The sequence below is a fragment of the Cervus elaphus genome, chromosome 12 (genome assembly GCF_910594005.1).
Source record: "Cervus elaphus chromosome 12, mCerEla1.1, whole genome shotgun sequence".
Classification (NCBI taxonomy): Eukaryota; Metazoa; Chordata; class Mammalia; order Artiodactyla; family Cervidae; genus Cervus; species Cervus elaphus.
This window is the reverse complement of record NC_057826.1, coordinates 77,447,197-77,469,880: the sequence shown is the minus strand read 5'-3', so window position 1 is coordinate 77,469,880 and position 22,684 is coordinate 77,447,197. Positions and strand designations below refer to the sequence as shown.

Here is a 22,684-nt window from a genome sequence, read left to right as displayed (position 1 = left end):
TATGGAAAGTGCTTCCTCCTCTCCCCAAGCCATTTCTCTGAAGTAGCTATGTTCATGTTTACTCTGTCAACATGCCGTGGAGAAAATTTTATCTAAGGCAGGTGTCAAATAACTTGTAGTTAAATGATAAGGTTATTATCCTGATTTATCATGGAATGACAGATTTGTAAAACACAATAAAAGTAAAATATGTGACTTCTTTTTCACTGATAATGGTAGAGTTGATCTTCCAGCTCCAAACCTTTTTTGGACCTTGAACATCAGGTAGCACAGAGATAAGGAAAACAGATGATATGACCACAAACATTGCCCAGCTTACTTCATGGAGGCAGTTTCTAGGCACCAGTGCATGAAGGATTTACCAAAAAGAGTGCAGCGGTCTCAATGTGGGATTGAGACAGAATAGGAGAACGGAGATCCTGAAAAACCTAAAACTTGTGGACCTCTGTACCAAAGGGGAGGAATGTTGACAAAAAAGAGAGAAAGAGAGAGAAATAAGCACAAGGCAGGTTTGGGGGAGAGAGTGGCGAAGGGGAGTTGGACCATCCTGGATGACAGCAACCTTACACCTTTAGCCTCATGAGGCACAGGTGACCTTACTTAGGTAACCTGGTTCTTGAAACATCTTTTAACCTCTTGTCACATTCTTGCTTTAATTCAACTAAGTATTTTTTTTAGAATGTCAAGTTTAGATGCTTAATATATTAGCCAGGCACTCTTCATGACAGAGGCATGTGTGTGGTATTTATCTGTCTTCTGTTTATTTATTAGAGGTTCAGGAATCTCAATGGAAAGAACTGTTTGCTCAGTGTCTGTCAGCCTGTTTGTCTAGTTCCCTGTGCAATTATTTGTGCTACTGAAGTGAACCCAGCAGAAGATTTAATGGGGTCATTTCATAGCTTGTTCTTTTCTCTAAGATTGGGTTTACTTTATGCAAAGTCTAACTATAATATGGTAAGAAGTCAGAACATTGTTCTTCGGTGACATAAACCATTTTAAGGCTTGGGGACATTGTGGCTGCAGACGGCTGTGAGGGTGCCTTACAGGGCTCTCAATGTTGTCAGTCCAGTAACAACGGCTGTGACTAAGTCAGCTGAACTCGAGAACAGTCTTCTTCAAATGTGCCTTTTTCACTACTGAGATTTTCTCACCAGTTAAAATGAACTTTGTTAGTTCTTCCCAAAACTGGGATCATTTTTAATGCACATCTGATGCTGAGCTGTTCTTTTTGCTTGTTTTGTTCTTTTGTCTGTGCCAGTTCTTAGTTTAGGCTTGTGGGATCTAGTTCCCTGACCAGGGATCGAACCTGGGCCTCCTGCAATGTGAGTGCAGAGAGTCCCAGCCACTGAACCAACGCTCTCCCTAAAATTAGAATCTTGAGCTGAAGTTATCATACTGGCAGGACTCTCTGGCTCAGCAGATCACCTGGATTCTCTTAAACTCTTGTGCATTTTCAGGAATCCCTCCAACATTCATTCTGGAAATTTACAAGGTTGTCTACAACGTGGAAACAAAAATGAGACACATTTCCTACCTCAAATTCCTTTCAGTTGATTGAGGAGCAGGTGAGAAAAAAAAAAAAAAATCCTATGCCCTGTCTGTACTCCCACTATGTGGACCCCAGTATGTCATAAAATGAGGGATCAGACCGAAAGCAGAGAACTGAAACAGTTACTACCAGGGAAATAAAACCTGCTAGAATGCTTTTATTTTCCCACCATTAAGATTTATTTTTGTTCTTTCATCTCCCTCTCCATTTCTCAGCCTCTTTATTAAGATGTTGAACCCCCAGGGCACAGGTGGCCAGCACCCAGTGTGCAGGAATCTAGGATATTAGGGAGGAAGGCAGTGCTTACCTTCAGGTGGGTGTCCAGACCCACCCTAAGTGATGATGGTGAGTGCATCTGCCAAGACCATAAAACTACTATTGTTATAGCCACACTTTCTGGGAAACAGACTCACTCAGAAGGACAATGCAGATAGTGGAGTGCAGTTTATTACACCAGTGGGCCCAAGGCAGAGTCTCCTCTTAGCCAAGGACCCCGTCCAGCATTTGTGAAAATCTTTTATACCCCATGTGTACGTGTCCAAATCCACCACCTACCCCATGTGTACGTGTCCAAACCCACCACCTACCCCATGTGTACGTGTCCAAACAGTCAATAATCAATAAGCCCGCAGTTACATTCCAAATAGTTAATAACCAATAAGCGTGTGCTTACATTCTGATAGATAGTGTCCGGAGGCAGGGGTGATTAGTGTCTGTTTTCTCTTAGGTGATGAGTAACCTGGATGTGATCTTCAAGATTCCCCTGTCTGGAGGGGGTCTTATCCTTCCATTATCATTCCCACAGGCACTAAGCAGAGAGTTCAGAGTCCACTGGAGAGGTGGCCGAGCACGATCAGCACAGACAGGCCTGAGATGGAGTCCAGGCCCTATGAATTCCTTCTTCACTATAACTATTAAATTCTGCATTTAAGTAGTTGTGTCTATAAATTGAGCTTCCCAGGTGCTAAGTGATAAAGAATCTGCCTGCCAATTGAGGAGATGAGGGTTCGATCCCTAGGTGAGAAAGATCCCCAGGAGAAGGGAATAGCAACCCACTCCAGTATTCTTGCCTGGAAAATTCCATGGACAGAGGAGCCTGGTGGGCTACAGTCCACGGGGTCGCAAAGAGTCAGACAAAACTTAGCAAATCACGCACGCCTATAAATTATGAAATGACAATGATTCAGTATTCTGGCCACAACTTCAGCTTCAGCATCAGTCCTTCCAATGAATAGTCACAGTTGATATCCTTTAGGATGGACTGGTTTGATCTCCTTGCAGTCAAGGCACTCTCACCAGTCTTCTCCAACCCACAGCTAGAAAGCATCAATCTTTGGCACTCAGCCTTCTTTATGGTCCAACTCTCACATTTGCTGGGGTCCAGCCTCAGCAGGATCCAGGGGTACCCCTAGGATGAACGGCGTTGGCGAGAGAGAGAGAGAGACCAGACTGGGGTGTGTGCAGCAGGGTCTGGCATTGCTTTATTTTTTATCGTAGCTTTTATACCCTAAGTTAGTACATTTCTAAGGGGAGGTGAAAGATAAGCATACAAAGTTTAGTCTAACATTACGTCAGTTTGTCCTTCATGAAACCAGGGTGTTTTCTGCATGCTTCTTAGTTTATGAGAGTCTTCTATCATGGTGGATCTTTGTACATTATCTTCTGGCCTTGGGGCCTATTAACATTTTATGACCTAGGTGAAGGCAAAGCTGTTTTTCGTAGTCTATTCTTTATTGTTCTATTTTGCCTTGAGCTTAGCAGAAAACAGAAAAGTTGCAGTCTGGTGGTAGAGCAGGTTGCAACATAGTAGAAATACAATCCTGTTAACACAAAGGTCAGTCTTTTTGCAAAAGTTCTCGGCTAAATCTTTCTAAAAAGTTTACCACACAAAGGCTCTGCTGCTCTGGTAAGGCAGCCTCTGTTTTAACACTCCTGGTTAAAATTAACAATCCTAAACTCTTATTTTTCTAAATCTTTAACTATAACCACTTTTAGAATAATATTTTTGTGTTCTCTAATAGGGCCCCCTTACCCCCCGAAGGTCTCTGTGACCATTAGGGCCTTTTGTGATCAGGTTCTTTATGCTGTTTATGATTAAGGTGTTGTGAGCAGCCATGTGCATTAGTATGCATTTGCCAAACAAGCCAGAGTGCCAGCAGAAGGGTTTTTACTTGAAACATTTCCTTCATTCCTGGCCCCCTCATAGGGAACCAGCGTCCAGGAGATTTATTAATTAGGGTTCTATGTTGGTCTTTATTTAGTGAAAGAGGAGCAGGAGAGCTCTCGGCAGGCAACCCCAAGATCCGCAACAGGACGAACAAGGACAACAGCAAGAGGGAGAGGCTACAGGGTGGGGTAGAGGCCGGGGTCAACCTGGAGGGTCCCTTGTAGCCTGAACAGCCTTGTGTTTCAGGTCTTCTCCTCATGACCTTGTCATGGGTGGGATCTCCCATAATGGCTCCCGGCACACATTCATTCATGATTACTGGGAAAACCATAGCTCTGATTATATGGACCTTTGCCAGTAAAGTAATCTCTCTGCTTTTTAACATGCTGTCTAGGTTGGTCATAGCTTTTCTTACAAGGAGCAAGCATCTTTTAATTTCATGACTGCAGTCACCATTTGCAGTGATTTTGAAGCCCAAGAAAATTAAATCTGTCACTGTTTCCACATTTTCCCCATTTATTTGCCATAAAATAATGGGGTTGGATGCTGTAATCTTAGTTGTTTTTAATGTTGAGTTTTAATCCAGCTTTTTCACTCTCCTCTTTCATGTGCATCAAGATGTTCTTTATTTTCTTTTCACTTTCTGCCATCAGAGTGGTGTCATCTGCATATCTGAGGTTGTTGATTTTTCTCCTGGCAATCTTGATTCCAGCTTTTGAGTCATCCAGCCCTGCATTTCACCTGTTGTACTCCACATATAAGTTAAATAAGCAGGGTGACAATATATAGCCTTGATGTACTCCTTTCCCAATTTTGAACCAGTCCATTGTTCCCTGTGCCGTACTAAATGTTGCTTCTTGTCTTGCATACAGGTTTCTTGAGTATCCCCATCTTTTTAAGAATTTTCCACAGTTTGTTGTGATCCACACAAAGGCTTTAGTGTAGTCAATGAAGCAGAAGTAGATTTTTAAAAAAAAATTCCCTTCCTTTTGCTGTGATCCAGCAGATATTGGATCTGCTCTGGTTCCTCTGCCTTTTCTAAACCCAGCTTCTACATCTGAAATTCTTGGTTCATGTACTGCTGAGGCATGGCTTGAAGGATTTTGAGCATAATCTTGCTAACATGTGAAATGAGTGCAACTGTATGGTAATTTGAACATTCTTTGGCATTCATTTCCCTGAGATGAGGTTATTAGCAAAGAGAATATCCTGCAGCCAGTATGAATACAAACAATACACACAACACCTGCAATATTTACAGAGAGGGCTGCTCTAATCCATAGGGCCCTTGACAGAAGGAATGTCTTGTCAGAAACTCTCCTCTTGGAACTTACTTAGGTAGCAGCATTTCTGGAGCAACCAGAAGGGATGGAAAAGTCAAGAAAAGAGAGAATAAAGCTCCAGTCACTGAAGATGGAGTGTCTGCAGGTGAAACTCAGCAGGATACACAATCTTGGCCTGAATTTTAAAAACCCAAGACTAGCTTCCTGATCACACAGTCATCCATCAACAGTGAGACTTGGAATTTTCAAAACACATAGTAAAAATTTTCAGCACATATAATCTGAATAGTTGAAGAGTTAATGTCACTTGAAGGGATTCTATGCCATATGGGGGCATGTGGATGGGCTGAAAACAGGCATTTCTGGAGAAAAACGCTTAGGTTCCTCTTTACACTGTCCTGTCCCAGATTCCTCTGTCAGGCAATCCAACAATTTCAAGGTCCTTGGCCCAGAGTATCAGAGCTGGAAGTGCTTTGACAGCACCTCTGAGAGAGAAACAACACCTTCTTCTGGGTCTGCCCACAGCTGGAGCCCCATCTGCATCTGGGTTTGCGCTCAGCTCCCCCTGCAGCCCTCCATCACTGTGTCCCTCAGAGCACAGTAGTACACAGCCAAGTCTGATGCTTGCACTGCCTGTTTCTGCAGGTGGAAGGAGCTGCCCCTCTTATCAAGAGTGGCCTGAAAACCTTCATGCTCTACCCTCTTGTCTGCTGTTGAGCCCTTCAGGAGGAGCTGAGGAGCTTTGTTGTGATGCTGGACATACCAGAAAAGATAGGAAGTTGAATATGTGGTCTGGTAAGTGCAGTTCAGGGTCATGAGAGCCCCCTCTAAGGCACTCACTGGGCCTTCTGTCTGGTTCACTGAGTCACCATCGGTCCCTCCTACAAGAGAATCACTTTGTTATAGTAGAAATGTACAGGAGGAGAGTTTTCAGCCAGAGAAGAAAAATAAAATTTACCTGTTATCATAGGAAAATGAGAAAATATTTTAGGATAAAATGCTACTTACCAAGTATTAAGAAGATGACCAGAACTGAGTGAGGGGCAGAAAACATTCTGGCGACAGTCCTTGTTCCCTAGAAACATCAAATCTATCAAAGGTAGTCTTCAGCTGGATGTTACAGAAGTTTCTCACTCAGAAAATGGGAGCCCCTTTCTGCACAGCAGCCGTCACCTGTCTTGTGGCTACAGAGGAGGCAAGTCAAACCAGCTCCTGAATACAAAAAGGAATCACATTTGAAGGAAGCCCCACCCTCTGGTGGTGACCTTAAAGATTACACCACAGTCATATCTGACCTCAGTTCAGTTCAGTAGCTCAGTCATGTCCAACTCTTTGAGACCCCATGGACAGCAGCAGGCCAGGCTTCCCTGTCCAACACCAGCTCCTGGAGCTTGCTCAAACCCATGTCCATTGGGTCAGTGATGCCATCCAACCATCTCATCTTCTGTCATCCCCTTCTCCTCCTGCCTTCAATCTTTCCCAGCATCAGGGTTTTTTCCAATTAGTCGGCTCTTCCCATCAGGTGGCCAAAGTATTGGAGCGTCAACTTCAACATCAGTCCTTCCAGTGAATATTCAGAACTGATTTCTTTTAGGACTGACTGGTTTGATCCCCTTGCAGTCCAAGGGGCTCTCAAGAGCCAAGGGATTCTCTTTTGAACACCGTAGCTCAAAAGCATCAATTCTTCAGCTCTCAGCTTTCTTTTTGGTCCAACTCTCACATCCATACATGACTACAGGAAAAACCATAGGTTTGACTATATGGACCTTTGTCAGCAAAGTAATGTCTCTGCTTTTTAATATGCTGTCTATGTTGGTCATAGCTTTTCTTCCAAGGAGCAAGTGTCTTTTAATTTCATGTCAGCAGTCACCATTGCCAGTGATTTTGGAGCCCTAGAAAATAAAGTCTGTCACTGTTTCCATTGTTTCCCCATCTATTTGCCATGACGTGATGGGCCTGGATGCCGTGATCTTAGTTTTTGAATGCTTAGTTTAAAGCCAGCTTTTTCACTCTCCTCATCCTGACCTACTCCTGACCTAGTCCTCCTGATGAGACTTTGTGGGGTACACACAGGAGAATGGGACAGGACTCTAAGAGGAGAGCCCTAAACACAAACATGCTTTGGGAAACGTTCCATTATTACATCCATTATTTTCTGTGTGGTATGATATCACTAGCTTTGCAAAGAATGCCAGTTAACAATTTTTAGGAGGAATAGTCAGAGGGTTCTTCTTTACATATGTCTCCATAATTCCCATGGGTCAGCAAAGGACCCCTCAGCATGGAAAGTGCTCCCTCCTCTCCCCAAGACCTTCACCTGTATTAGCTCTGTTCATCTCCAAGACACAGCCAACATGCTGCTGGAATGTTGGAATGTTACATAATGTTGGAAACATTATCTAAGCCAGGTCTCAAACAATGTGTGGCTGAATGATCAGATGAATGAACGATCCCTGTGCCCTGTGCTGGGCTCAGTCACTCAGTCATGTCTGACTCTTTGTGGCCCTAGAGACTACAGCCTGCCAGGCTCCTCTGTCCATGGGATTTTCCAGGCACGAATACTAGAGTGGCTTGCCATGCCCTCCTCCAGGGGATCTTCCCAACACAGGGATTGAGCCAGAGTCTCCTGCATCTCCTGCATTGCAGGTGGATTCTTTACACATCTGAGCCACCTGATCATTTAAGGCAGATCTCATCTAATGTGTGGTTGAATGAGCAGGTTATTACCCCTGTCCATCATAAAATGTGATATTTGTAAAATTAAAAAATAAATTGCTGTTACTTCTTTTTACTGATAAAGGTAGAGTCGACCTTCCAACTAGAAAACTGGACAAAATGTATGAGACAAGTTGTGGATCTTGGACATCAGGTAGCACAGAGGTAAGGAAAACAGATGAGATGAGCCAGGACGTTGCCCAGCCTTCTTCACGGAGGCAGCTTCTAGGCCCCGGTGCATGAGGGATTTAACAAAAATGGCCCAACTGTCTCACTCTGAGATGGAAAAATATTTTGGGGATCCTGAGGAACCTAGAAATTTGTGGACCAGTGTACCAGAGAGGAAGGACGTGGGCAAAAGAGAGAGAGGGAGAGAGATGAGGGCAAAGAGGTGGGGGGAGGATCACTGTGAACCTTGGACTGAGTTCTGATCTGTAACTAAACAAAGAAGACTCAATGAGTCTTGTAAATCTCCCTGAAGGGGCCTCCTTTGGGGCCTGGACCCTACTTGGAGGACAGCCACCTACACCTTTAGCCTCATGAGGGACGGGTGACCTTACTTAGGAAACCTGGTTCTTGGAACATCTTTTAACCTCTTGTCACATTCTTGCTTTAATTCAACTAAGTATTTTTTTTTTAGAATGTCAAGTTTAGATGCTTAATATATTAGCCAGGCACTCTTCATGACAGAGGCGTGTGTGTGCTATTTATCTGTCTTCTGTTTATTTATGAGGGTTTCAGGAATCTCAATGGAAAGAACTGTTTGCTCAGTGTCTGTCAGCCTGTTTGTCTAGTTCCCTGTGAAATTATTTGTGCTAGTGAAGTGAACCCAGCAAAAGATTTAATGGGGTCATTTCATAGCTGTTCTTTCCTCTAGGATAGGGTTTATCTTATGCAAAGTCCGACTATATCATGGTAAGAAGTCAAAACATTGTTCTTTGCTGACATAAACCATGTTAAGGCATGGAAACACTGTGGCTGCAGACAGCTGTGAGGTCGCCTTACACAGGCTCTCAGGGCAGTGCTGTCAATCCAGTAACAATGGTTGTGACTAAGTCAGTTGAACTTAAGAACTGCTGCTGCTGCTAAGTCGTTGCAGTCGTATCCGACTCTATGTGACCCCATAGATGGCAGCCCAGCAGGCTCCCCAGTCCCTGGGATTCTCCAGGCAGGAACACTGGAGTGGGTTGCCATTTCCTTCTCCAATGCATGAAAGTGAAGTCGCTAAGTCGTGTCCGACTCTTAGCGACCCCATGGACTGCAGCCCACCAGGCTCCTCTGTCCATAGGATTTTCCAGGCAAGAGCACTGGAGTGGGGAGCCATTGCTTCTCCGGAACTCAAGAGCAGTCTTCTTCAAACCTCTACAGAGATTTTCTCACCAGTTAAAATGAACTTTGTTAGTTCTTACCAAAACTGGGATCATTTTTAATGCACAGCTGTTTGCTGAACTGTTCTTTTTGTTTGTGTTTTGTCTGGGCCAGGTCTTAGTTTAGGCTTGTGGGATCCAGTTCCCTGACCAGGGATCGAACCTGGGCCTCCAGCAATGTGAGTGCAGAGTCCTACTCACCGAACCAACCCTCCCCCTAAAATGAGAATCTTGAGTTGAAGTTATCATGCTGGCAGGACTCTCTGGCTCAGCAGATCACCTAGATTGTCTTAAACTCTTGTGCATTTTCAGGAATCCCTAGCTTCCAGCATTCATTCTGGAAATTTACAGGGTTGACTGCAATGTGGAAACCAAAATCAGATACAATTCCTATCTCAAATTGCTTTCAATTGATTAAGAAGCAGGTAAGAAAAAAAAAAAAAAAACAAAAAAACAAAACAAAACAAAAAAAACCTATGCCTTGTCTGTACTCCCACTAGGCTGGACCCCAGTACATGAAATGAGGGATCAGACTGGAAGTAGAGAGCTGATGCAGTTATCACCAGGGAAATAAAACCTGGTAGAATACTTTTGTTTTCCCACTATTAAGATTATTTTTGTTCTTTCATCTCCCTCTCCATTTCTAGGCCTCTTTATTAAGATGTTGAGCCCCCAGGGCACAGGCGGCCAGCCCCCAGTGAGCAGGACTCTAGGATGTCAGGGAGGAAGGCAGTGCTCACTTTCAGGTGGGTGTCCAGACCCACCCTAAGTGATGATGGTGACTACATCTGCCAAGACCATAAAACTACTATAACTATTAAACTCTGCATTTAAGTAGTTCTGTCTATAAATTGGGTGCCCCCAGTAGCTCAGCAGTAAAGGATCTGCCTGCCGACTGAGGAGATGAGAGTTCGATCCCTGGGTCAGGAAGATCCCCTGGAGGAGAAAATAGCAACCCACTCCAGTGTTCTTGCCTGGAAAATTCCACGGACAGGGGAGCCTGGCAGCTACAGTCCACAGGATTGCAGAGAGTCAGATGCCACTTAGCAACTGAGCACCAGACACAATACACACAGACCTGTAAATTATGAAATGACAAGGATTCAGTGTCCTGGCCACACCTCACAGGCTGTCCAGCAGTAAAACCTCCATCTCTGCCCACCTGCTGTGCCCACCACTGTCCTTCCAGAAAGTCTGCTCCCGGAAGTTGCAGACAGGAGATCAGCCTGAGAAGATGAGGGGACTCTCTGTCAATGGGCACGACTGTAGCAGGGACACAGAGCGGGGACCAGAGTGGCTCTGCATTCCACTCATGAGCAGAGGAGTGTGGAGATGCTCCTGCTCGCTGAGTGGGTGGTAATTTCTCCTAGTCTCCTGAGCAGGTGAAAAGCCCACTCCACTGCCAAGATAGCCTATTGTAAGAGTACACAGAGACTTCCCCCACGTGTCTGAAATATGACTGACTGATGAATCGATTTTCCCTGCTTTTGCTGTTGTTCAGTCCCTAGGTCATGTCTGACTCTTTACGACCCCACGAACTGCAGCACGTCAGGCTTCCCTGTCCTTCACTATCTCCCAGAATTTGCTCAAACTCCTGTCCATTGAGTCAGTGATGCCATCCAACCATCTTATCCTCTGTCACCTCCTTATCCTCTTGCTCTCAAACTTTCCCAGCATCAGGGTCTCCTCTAGTGAATTGGTTCTTCACATCAGGTGGCCAAAATATTGGAACTGCAGCTTCAGCCTCAGTCCTTCCAATGAACATTCATGGTTGATATCCTTTAGGATGGACTGGTTTGATCTCCTTGCAGTCCAAGGGACTCTCAAGAGTCTTCTCTAACACCACAGCTAGAAAGCATCAATTCTTTGGCACTCAGCTTTCTTTATGGTCCAACTCTCACATCCATTCATGATTACTGGGAAAACCATAGCTCTGATTATATGGACATTTGCCGGTAAAGTAATGTCTCATCTTTTTAACATGCTGTCTAGGTTGGTCATAGCTTTTCTTCCAAAGGAGCAAGCATCTTTTAATTTCATGGCTGCAGTCACCATTTGCAGTGATTTTGAAGCCCAAGAAAATTAAATCTGTCACTGTTTCCATATTTTCCCCATCTATTTGCCATAAAATGATGGGACTGGATGCCATAATCTTAGGTTTTTTTTTTTTAATGTTGAGTTTTAATCCAGCTTTTTCACTCTCCTCTTTCACTGCATCAAGATGTTCTTTAGTTTCTTTTCACTTTCTGCCATCAGAGTGGTGTCATCTGCATATCTAGGTTGTTGATATTTCTCCTGGCAATCTTGATTCCAGCTTTTGAGTCATCCAGCCCTGCATTTCACCTGATGTATATAAGTTATATTATACATATATATATATATAATATATATATAATAAGTTATATAAGTTAAATAAGCAGGGTGACAATATATAGCCTTGATGTACTCCTTTCCCAATTTTGAACCAGTCCATTGTTCCCTGTGCCGTACTAAATGTTTCTTCTTGTCTTGCATACAGGTTTCTTGAGTATCCCCATCTTTTTAAGAATTTTCCACAGTTTGTTGTGATCCACACAGTCAAAGGCTTTAGCGTAGTCAGTGAAGCAGAAGTAGATTTTTTAAAAAAAATTCCCTTCCTTTTGCTGTGATCCAGCAGATATTGGATCTGCTCTGGTTCCTCTGCCTTTTCTAAACCCAGCTTCTACCTCTGAAATTCTTGGTTCATGTACTGCTGAGGCATGGCTTGAAGGATTTTGAGCATAATCTTACTAGCATGTGAAATGAGTGCAACTGTATGGTAATTTGAACATTCTTTGGCATTCATTTCCCTGAGATGAGGTTATTAGCAAAGAGAATATCCTGCAGCCAGTATGAATACAAACAATACACACAACACCTGCAATATTTACAGAGAGGGCTGCTCTAATCCACAGGGCCCTTGACAGAAGGAATGTCTTGTCAGAAACTCTCCTCTTGGAACTTACTTAGGTAGCAGCATTTCTGGAGCAACCAGAAGGGATGGAAAAGTCAAGAAAAGAGAGAATAAAGCTCCAGTCACTGAAGATGGAGTGTCTGCAGGTGAAACTCAGCAGGATACACAATCTTGGCCTGAATTTTAAAAACCCAAGACTAGCTTCCTGATCACACAGTCATCCATCAACTGTGAGACCTGAAATTTTTATTAACACATTGTGAAATATTTCAGCATATATAATCTGAACTGTTGTTGAAGAATTAATGTCACTTTAAGGGATTCTATGCCATATGGGGGCATGTGGATGGGCTGAAAATAGGCATTTCTGGAGAAAAAGGCTTAGGTTCCTCTTTACACTGTCCTGCCCCAGATTCCTCTGTTGGGCAGTCCAAGAATTCCAAGGTCCTTGGCCCAGAGTATCAGAGCTGGAAGTGCTTTGACAGCACCTCTGAGAGAGGAAACAACATCCCCTTCTGGGTCTGCCCACAGCCAGAGCCCCATCTGCATCTGGGTTTGTGCTCAGCTCCCCCTGCAGCCCTCCATCACTGTGTCCCTCAGAGCACAGTAGTACACAGCCGAGTCTGATGTTTGCACTGCCTGTTTCTGCAGGTGGAAGGAGCTGTCCCTCTTATCAAGAGTGGCCTGAAAACCTTCATGCTCGGGCCTCCGGTTTGTCGTCGAGCCCTTCAGGAGGAGTTGAGGAGCTTTGCTGAGATGCTGGATATACCAGAAAAGATAGGGAGCTGAATCAGCAGTCTGGTAAGTGCAGTTCAGGGTCATGAGAGCCCCCTCTAAGACAGTCACTGGGCCTTCTGTCTGGTTCACTGAGTCACCATTGGTCCCTCCTACAAGAAAATCACTTTGTTATTGTAGAAATGCACAGGAGAGGAGTTTTCAACCAGAGAAGAAAAATAAAACTTACCTATATTCATAGGAAAATGAAAAATCATTAACATTTTGGATAAAATGTTACTTACTGAATATTAAGATGATCAGAAGAACTGAGTGAGTGGCAGAATGCATGCTGGCAAAAGAAAACGGTCCTTGTTCCCTGGAATACACCAGTCTAACGAATCTAGTCTCCATCATGTTCCAGAACCTCCTCACTCAGAAAAGGAGAGCCCCTTTCTGCACCATAGCAGTATTCTATCTTGCGGCTACAGAGTAGGCAAGTCAAACCAACTCCTGAACACAATGAGGAAGCGCATCTGAACGAAGCTTCGCCCTCTGGTGGTGATCGTGAGAATTGCACCACAGTCCGTTCTGACCTATTTTTCCTGATAATAGCTTGTGGGATTACATGCAGGAGAATGGGACAGGACCCTAAGAAGAAAGTTCTAAACATAATCGTGCTTAGGCAAACTACCATTACTTCCATGATTTTTTGCATGGTACAGGTATCTCTAGCTTCGCAAGAAATCCCAGTTACAATTTCTAGATGGAATAGTCAGAGATTTCTTCCTTCAATGTGTCTCCAAGATACCCATGAATCAGAGAAGGATCCTCCTCAGTGGAAAGTGCTCCCTGCTCTACTCGAGTTCTTTACCTGAATTAGCTCTGTTCATCCCCAAGACTCAGTCAACATGCCATGGAGGAAACCTTATCTACAGCAGGTCTCAAATAATATGTGGTTGAATGATAAGGTTATTATTACATACCCTACCATCATAAAATGACACATTTGTAAAAATACTAAAAAAAAAAAAAAAAAAAATTACCGTTACTTCTTTTTCACAGTTAAAGGTAGAGTTGACCTTACAACTAGAAAACTGGACAAGATACATGAAACAAATTTTGGACCTTGGATATCAGGTAGCACAAAGATAAGGAAGACAGATGAGATGAGGGCTAACACTGCCCAGCTTACTTCTTGGAGGCAGCTTCCAGGCACCAGTACTGGCGGGGTTTACCAAAACTGTCTCCCTGTGGGATTGAGATGGAACCTAGAAATGTGTGGACCACTGGACAAGAAAGGAGAGATGTAGGCAAAAAGAGAGAGAGAGAGAGAGAGATGGGGCAAGGGGGTAGCATGTGGAGGGCGGAGATCCAAAGTGAATCTTAGGCTGAGTAATAATCTACTGTAAAAGAGAGAAACCTCAGGGAGTTTGGTAAACCTCCCTGGAAAGATCTCCTTTGGAGCCCCTGGACCATACTTGGATGATAGCACTTGTCACATTCTTGTTTTAATTCAACTAAGTATTTTTTTTTTTTTTTTTTAGAAAATCATTCTTTTGCAAGTGGTTGACCAGTTTTCCTAGCACCACTTGTTAAAGAGGTTGTCTCTTTTCCATTGTATATTCTTGCCTCCTTTGTCGAAGATACAGTGTCCGTAGGTATGTGGATTTATCTCTGGGCTTTCTATTTTGTTCCACTGATCTATATTTCTGTCTTTGTGCCAGTACCATACTGTCTTGATGACTGTGGCTTTGTAGTAGAGCCTGAATTCAGGCAGGTTGATTCCTCCAGTTCCATTCTTCTTTCTCAAGATTGCTTTTGCTATTCAAGGTTTTTTGTGTTTCCATACAAATTGTGAAATTATTTGTTCTAGTTCTGTGAAGAATATTGGTAGCTTGATAGGGATTGCATTGAATCTATAGATTGCTTTGGTTTGTATACTCATTTTCACAATATTGATTCATCCAGTCCATGAACACGGTATATTTCTCCATCTATTTGTGTCCTCTTTGATTTCTTTCATCAGTGTTTTATAGTTTTCTATGTACAGGTCTTTTGTTTCTTTAGGTAGATATACTCCTAAGTATTCTTTTTGTTGCAGTGGTGAATGGTATTGTTCCCTTAATTTCTCTTTCTGTTTTCTCATTGTTAGTGTATAGGAATGCAAGGGGTTTCTGTGTGTTAATTTTATATCCTGCAACTTTACTATATTCATTGATTAGCTCTAGTAATTTTCTGGTAGAGTCTTTAGAAAATGAAGTTCAGATGCTTAATATATTAACCAGGCTTGCTTCATTTCAAAGGCATGTGTGTGGTGTTTATCAGGCTCCTGTGTGTTTATTTTATTAGAGATTCAGGAACCTCAGTGGGAAGAACTGTCTGCTCAGTGTCTGTCAGCCTGTTTGTCTAGGTTCCTGTGCAATTATTTGTGCAAGTGAAGTGAACCCAGCAGAAGATATAACAAAGTCATTTCATAGCTGCTTCTTTTTCTAGGATTTACTTTATGGAAAGTATGGTTGTATTATGGTAAGAAGTCAAAACATTGTTCTTTGCTGACATTAACCATTTTAAGGCATGAATACTTTGTGGCTGCAGTCAGGTGTGAGGTTGCTTTACACGGGTTTTCAGGGCAGCGCTATCAATCCAGTAGCATTTGTGTGTTGTTTTTCAAACTTGGTTTGATGCACCTGAGATCAGGAACTTAATCTTTTTTTTTTTCTTTTTTTTTTTTTTAGGAACTTAATCTTATTAATCTCAGTGGCCAACTTCTCAAAATACACAGAACACTAGTTCAGGGCAAATGGTTTAAAAATATTTGAAAAATGAATGAATAAGTGAATGAGTGGACATGTCCAGGTGTACAATGATCTGTTTATAAAGTATAGTCTCTATGAGAAATAGTTCTCAGGCCCGCGGTATGATGAGCTTTTTCCAGCGGCATGTCTAGGGTCTGAACACAGGGGCATTAGGTATTTCTCAAACTAAAGCACAGTTCTTCGTGTAAGAGACCACTCTCATACTGACTATTTAAAAAATACTATAACACTTTTATACATACAAAACTCAGGTTAAGTATAAATGTCTTCAGTTCACAGTTCTTAATCACTAAAGTGAAAGCCGCTTAGTCGAGTCTGACTCTTTGCGACCCCATGAACTATATGGGGCTCTCCAGGCCAGAATACTGGAGTGGGTAGCTTTTCCCTTCTCCAGGGATCTTCCCAATCCAGGGATCAAACCCAGATCCCGCATTGCAGACGGATTCTTTACCAGTTGAGCCACAAGCAAAGCTCTAGAATATGGAGTGGTAACCTATCCCTTCTCCAATGGATCTTCCCGATGTAGAAATCGAACCGGGGTCTCCTGCATTGCAGGCGGATTCTTTACCAACTGAGCTATCAGGGAAGCCCATGCATACAAAATATAAAGTTAATAAAATTCATATTAAAACATTAATGTGAGGAGTGATATTTTGATGAAACTAAAGAGGTGGTGAAAACTCATTAGTAGAAAGCTATAGATTGTGTCAGTCAACAATTCGCCTGCTTAAGATGATTTGGAGCTTAGTACACTATTTGCTGCTGCTGCTGCTAAGTCGCTTCAGTCGTGTCTTGACTCTGCACGACCCCATAGATGGCAGCCCACCAGGCTCCCCTATCCCTGGGATTCTCCAGGCAAGAACACTGGAGTAGGTTGCCATTTCCTTCTCTAATGCATGAAAGTGAAAAGTGAAAGTGAAGACGCTCAGTCGTGTCTGACAGTTAGCGACCCCATGGACCACAGCCTACCAGACTCCTCGGTCCATGGGATTGTCCAGGCAAGAGTACTGGAGAGGGTTGCCATTGCCTTCTCCACACTGTTGTCTGAATTACTGTGATTACTGATTTCCAGTATTTTTACTTCTATTCAAAAATATCCATTTAAGTCAGCATTATATAACTCTATTATTGAACAAAGCATCAAAAAATCAGCACTGAAAAAAATATTGTGCATTTACTGCTGCTCTTTTTTCTACTGAATTTCATGTTGATACATTCAAACTTTTTAAATGTTTAAAAAATATTCTTAAAACTTTTATCCATTTAAAGACCTATGATGCTTTTATTGTAAAGTGTCATTATTCCATTTGCTTTAATTAGATTAAAAAAATGACATAACACAAAATCTTCAGAAAGACGGGGAGTATTCTAAATTGACCCAACAGATGATTAGAAATATGCCTTTATTATTTAATTTATTGTCATCAAACAAAAAAATCCAAATTGAAAAATTCTAATGTAATTCCTACACCCTGTAGGTTGGCAGACTTTTTTGTCCATAAAGGGTCAAATAGTAAATAGTTTAGGTTTTGAAGTCGTACAGGCTCTGCTACAACTATGCTGGTATAGCACAAAGCATCCATGGTCAATGCATAAATGAATGAGCATGGCTGTCTTCCAGCAAAACTTTATTTATAAACATAAGTATCAAGCTACTTTGCCCTGTGGCTATCCTTTGCCAATCCCCGCTATACTCCAAGAATTTATCCATAAACCTCTAAAGATTACTTTTTTCACTAAATATTATCATAGCTTTTTGAGGAGGCTTAAAATAAAGAACACAGTAATGGATAGAAAAGAAGAAGGAAATTGAATGATGCTAATGCCAAAGATACTTCCCAGGTGGCTCAGTGGTAAAGAATCCACTTGCCAATGTAGGAGATGTGGATTCGATCCCTGGGTCAGGAAGATCCCCTGGAGGAGGAAATGGCAACCCACTCCACTATTCTCACCTGGAAATCCAATGGAGAGAGGAGTCTTGCAGGCTACAGTCCATGAGGTCACAAAGAGTTGGACATGACTTAGCAACTAAAAAACAACAACAAATGGCTAAGATACAGTGATGCTGAGTTTTCAAGAAAGAAAAACACAGCTATGGACACTATCATTAAGGAGATCACAGAGTAGGATTGAAAATAGACCTTAAACAAATAATAAAAGAAGTAAAAATAAATCACAAACCTGAAAATGCAGAGGTCTGTAATTCTAAAAATATCCACTAAGCTTTCCTTAGTTATTGACTCTTGGACAAGTATACAAGAATGAGTAGGCACCGACTATATTTTTAACTCTTTTGATGGAGAAGGAAATGGCAACCCACTCCAGTATTCATGCCTGGAAAATCCCATGGACTGAGGAGCCTGGTGGGCTACAGTCCATGGGGTCGCAAAGAGTCAGACACCACCGAGCGACTTTTCTTCTCTCTTCTCTTCTAACTCTTTTGAAGCAAGGAAAAGAATTTTAGGAAAAGAAAAAAATTAAAAAATCACCTAAAATTACTATGAATGGGTTATGTAAGAGGAAAGAAGTGCCTTTGACAAACATAGTATCAGTTCTGTTGAAAGAGAGGGAGAGACAGAGACGGGGAATTGGACACAATGAAATGAAGCTAGAGACACAGCTTTTTTTTAACCCTCAGAGCAAATGCAGATCCAGGTGACTGACAGGCTAAAATTTGCACTCTGACAAAATCGTTCTCACCATGGTATAAGGGACTACATGGAAGAGTGATGGGGTGTGTCGAGTGTTGAACAAGAGACTAAGATGGATTTTTAATGAGGATTGTGGAGGTGAGTTGGGTTGTGGGGCTTGTGACATCTTCTAGAGGACTTTTAGGAAGCAAAGTCAACAGAACTGGGAAGCAGACTGGAGACAATATTTCAAAACTGAATATCACTAAACCAGCAAAGAAAACCTACATGAGTATTAATATACCCCATATTGAGAGTACAGCAGAAACTGCTATTTGCCTATAGAATGCTCATTTTCTACTACCTCTAATAGAACTACAATTTTTTTTCATTTTTATTTTATGTTATAGTTGATTGACAGTATCATGTCAGTTTCAAGTGTACAGCAAAGTGATTCAGTTACATAAACATGGACCTGTTCTTTCTCAAATCTTTTCCCACTTAGGTTATTACAGAACACGGAGCAGTCTTCCCTGTGCTCTACAGTGGGTCCTTGTTGATTATATACTTTATTTTTTTACTTATTTATTGGAGGATAATTACTTTATACTCTAGCGATGGTTTCTGCCATACATCAACGTGAATCAGCCACAGGCGTACACATGTCCCCTCCCTCTTAAACCTCACTCCCACCTCCCTCCCCCTTCCACCCCTCTAGGTTGTTAGAAGAGCATCAGCTTTGAGTTCCCTGTGTGATACAGCAAATTCCCACTGGCTCTCTGTTTTACATATAGTAATATATATATTTCAGTACTACCCTCTCAAGTCTTCCCACCCTCTCCCTTCCTCACTGTGACCAAAAGTCTGTTCTTTATGTCTGTGTCTCCTTTGCTGCCCTGCAAATAGGTCATCATCACCACCTTTCTAGATTCCATATATATGCATTAATACATGATACTTGTCTTTCTCTTTCTGGCTTACTTCACCCTGTGCAATAGGCTTTAAGTTCATCCACCTCATTAGACCTGACTCGAATGTGTTCCTTTTTATAGCTGAGTGATACTCCATTGTGCATATGTACCACAACTTCTTTACCCACTCATCTGTCAATGGACGTCTAGGTTGCTTCCTTGTCCTAGCTATTGTAAATAGTGCTTAAATAAACTGGGGTACATGTGTCTTTTTCAATTATGGTAGAACCAAAATTTTGTTGTGAGTGACACCATGCTGAGATTGAAAGGATCCTGATATCCCAACCTAGACAGCATATTAAAAAGCAGAGACAATACTTTGCCAACAAAAGTCCATATAGTCAAACCTATGATTTTTCCAGTAGTCATGTAGGATGTGAGAGTTGGACCATGAAGAAAGCTGAGCACTGAAGAACTGATGCTTTTGAACTGTGGTGTTGGAGAAGACTCTTGAGAGTCTCTTGGACTGCAAGGAGATCCAACCAGTCAACCCTGAAGGAAATCAGTTCTGAATAGTCATTGGAAGGTTGATGCTGAAATTGAAGCTCCAATACTTTGGCCACCTGATGTCAAGAACTCATTCACTGGAAAAGACCCTGATGCTGGGAAAGATTGAAGGCAGAGGGAGAGGGGGATGACAGAGGATGAGATGGTTAGGTGGCATCACAGGCTCAATGGACATCAATTTGAGAAAATTTTGGGAATTGGTGATGCTCAAGGAAGCCTGGCGTGCTGCAGTCCACAGGATCGCAAAGAGTCGGACACAACTGAGCAACTAAGCTGAATTGAACTGAGAACAACAATTTTGTTGTGAGCGACAACATGCAGAGACTGAAAAAATCCTGATATCCCAGGCTCCTTTGCTGATGGAAAAAAGGTGGAGACACGGACTAACACTCGTGAATGAAATGTAAGTAGGAGCTGCAGGGTGAAGCTTCTGAAAATGGTTGACATGGCCAGCATGTGCTCAGTTGCCTCTTGACGTTCTTCCTGGAAGGTGGAAAAAATGGATAGACTTCTTGCTGTTTCGGCAAAGTATATAAACCAAAGTGACAATTTAAGGACAAGAAACAGCCAGAAAGAAGACCCTTGATTTCTCACAAAATTACGAAGCTAGTATACCAGCCCTGGACTGCACATGGTACATGCGATAGAGCTTCTTTATATGAGAGGGAAGTAAATTCCAGCTTGTTAAAAATGTTACCTGAGTTTTTTGTGATGTGAAGCTGAACCAATATCTGATATAAAAGATGTTCATTAAAAATACATCACTGCATCAGTCTGATTGAGTAAGCTCCTAATAACCCAGATCTTCAAAGGTGTTCTAGGTGATTCTGATATAGGTGATGGTGGTGGTTTAAGGTCTGGAATGTGGGAACCACAGTCCTACCAACCTTTCCCCTGCCCTCCTACCTTTAACACCAAGTGTCACATAAATACAAATGCCCTTTGTCCACAAACACATTTTCAGTAGCATCAAAACTGTATCAAGAAAACTACTCTTACCAGGAACAAGAATACAATGGATGGAAAACTGTTATATGTGATAATAAACAGAAGTATCCACTTTCAAAAAACAATACTTTAGGGGCTGATAGCAGAAAACATACATCTCTCACTTGTAAGAGGAAAAATTCTGACTTTTAGATAAATTCCCATCTCTTTAATGGAGGAATTGAAGCTTAGGAATCATACAAATCATAAATGGCAGAATCAGATGCACATCTTTGTCTCTTTTACTCCAAAGAATGAGATCTTTGTGTCTATTATTATGTAACATTTTCACTCCTCTGTTTTAAAGTGAAAAGTTTCATTGAAACAGTCCTAAATCCTTTTTATTTCTAATGCCTGATGAGTCTACTGTTTCCTATACAGGAATTAGAGAAATACTAAAATCATCTCAGGCATCTTAAAGCCCTCCCTAAGTCTTGAGGGGGCTGCACATATAACAGATGAGCCCTTCCATACTGAGAAGTCCTTCTTTATCCTCCAGAGGTGACCTGGTAAAATTAGAACTTGAAGGGTCCTTAGGCTCATCCAGTCTGAATCCTTTGTTTAAACTGAGGAAACTGAAGGCTGCTACACCGATGACATGGCTAAAGACACAGCCAGGATGGGCAGAGCTGAATCTGGCATTTCAGTTTCCCGTTCTAAACCTCATGCCCTTTGCTACAGTCTGACACGCTACCGAAAACATCAGGAATTTGAGAGGAGCTCCCTTTCGTGTTGCTCGCCGTTTGCAGACTCTCCTTTGTGGGAAGACAAAACCACCAACTCTGCACACTGTTGCGGCTTCCGAGAGACAGCTCTGGCAGGTCTGTGCTGGGGCTGCGGGTGCCCGCGGAGCACTGTGGGTCTGCAGCACAGAGGTAAGTAGCCGCGTCCTCAGCCTGGGAAGCCGTGATGGACAAGGAACTGCTTTTGATGGAGTTGTCAAGTGTGAAGTGTAGTCTCCCACTATATTTCTGTCTCTCATTTGAACGCATTAAAATCAGATGAACAAAGCCTCGCCTTGAATCCTGTCTGTACCACTGTAAGGCAGTTAAAGTAATACTTTTATAACTGCAGTTCATGGTGACATTTTCACCCTCCTGGATGCTCAGGGTCTGAAGATTCTGTTCTCCTTGCTGGCTATTCACCTCTAGGCAGAAACACAAGGACAGAGGCCAGGAGTCAGTCACTGCATTTTCACTCGCTAGTGTTTGCATTTCCTTCCATAATTTGAGGGTACATTTCCCAATTAACATGCTTTCCTGGTGGCACAGTGGTAAAGAATCTGCCTCCAATGCAGGAGATGTGGGTTTGATCCCTGGGTCAGGAAGATCTCCTGGAGCAGGGAATGGCAACCCACTCCAGTATTCTTGCCTGGAAAATTCCACGGACAGAGGGGCCTCACAGGCTATAGTCCATTGGGTCACAAAGAGTTAAACAGGGCTGAGTGACTAACACTTTCACTTTTCCCAATTAAAGAGATTTTGCCCCTCAGTCTTGTGGACTCTGAACTTTGGTCACCCTCTTCCCATCACCAAGAGCCCCGACTCACTGGCCAGCTGAAGCCACAGAATCACCAAAGACAGAACCAGAAGCTTCTCCATTCTTCTTTTTTATGGGGAAGAAGACGCAGCTCTCGTCCTGAAATAAAGCCAGGTTCCTCAGTCTAGCTCTCTTTTTTGAGTGTACTCATCCAGTCCCTCTGAGTCCCAGGGAGAGTCTCAGGTTTCTTACCCAGCCAATCAAAGGAAGCTTAATCTTCTGCTTTCAATACAAACATGCTGATTTCAAACAAAGTGAGTCTGAGGAGAGAGGCAATGCCATCTTGTGAGGGCAACATCATCCTGCAAAGAGAACCACTTGAGGAAGATGAAGTGTGTTAGGGCTGGGTCAGAGGAAATCGCAAAGCTGTTCTGTTATCTGCCTTTGTCGAACTCCAGTTCCAGCCTAGAGTGAGAACAGCTACAATCTTATGCACTAAAAACTCAATTAAGAAAGAACATTGATGCCTAGTATTTACAGAACACCTCTGAGGAGCACCGTTAG

The 22,684-nt window shown here is 42.5% G+C and overlaps 3 gene segments (V, D, J or C); all 3 read right to left on the bottom strand.

Moving 5' to 3' along the window:
- Positions 1-5,462: 5,462 nt before the first annotated feature.
- On the bottom strand, positions 5,463-6,159 carry LOC122704640. The segment is given in 2 exon segments: positions 5,463-5,880; positions 6,008-6,159. Coding segments are annotated over 2 exon segments (372 nt in total).
- A 6,402-nt stretch (positions 6,160-12,561) lies between these two features.
- On the bottom strand, positions 12,562-13,174 carry LOC122704623. The segment is given in 2 exon segments: positions 12,562-12,900; positions 13,033-13,174. Coding segments are annotated over 2 exon segments (438 nt in total).
- Positions 13,175-20,793: 7,619 nt separating this feature from the next.
- LOC122704610 lies at positions 20,794-22,415 on the bottom strand. The segment is given in 3 exon segments: positions 20,794-21,788; positions 22,191-22,279; positions 22,373-22,415. Coding segments are annotated over 2 exon segments (543 nt in total).
- Positions 22,416-22,684: the final 269 nt, after the last annotated feature.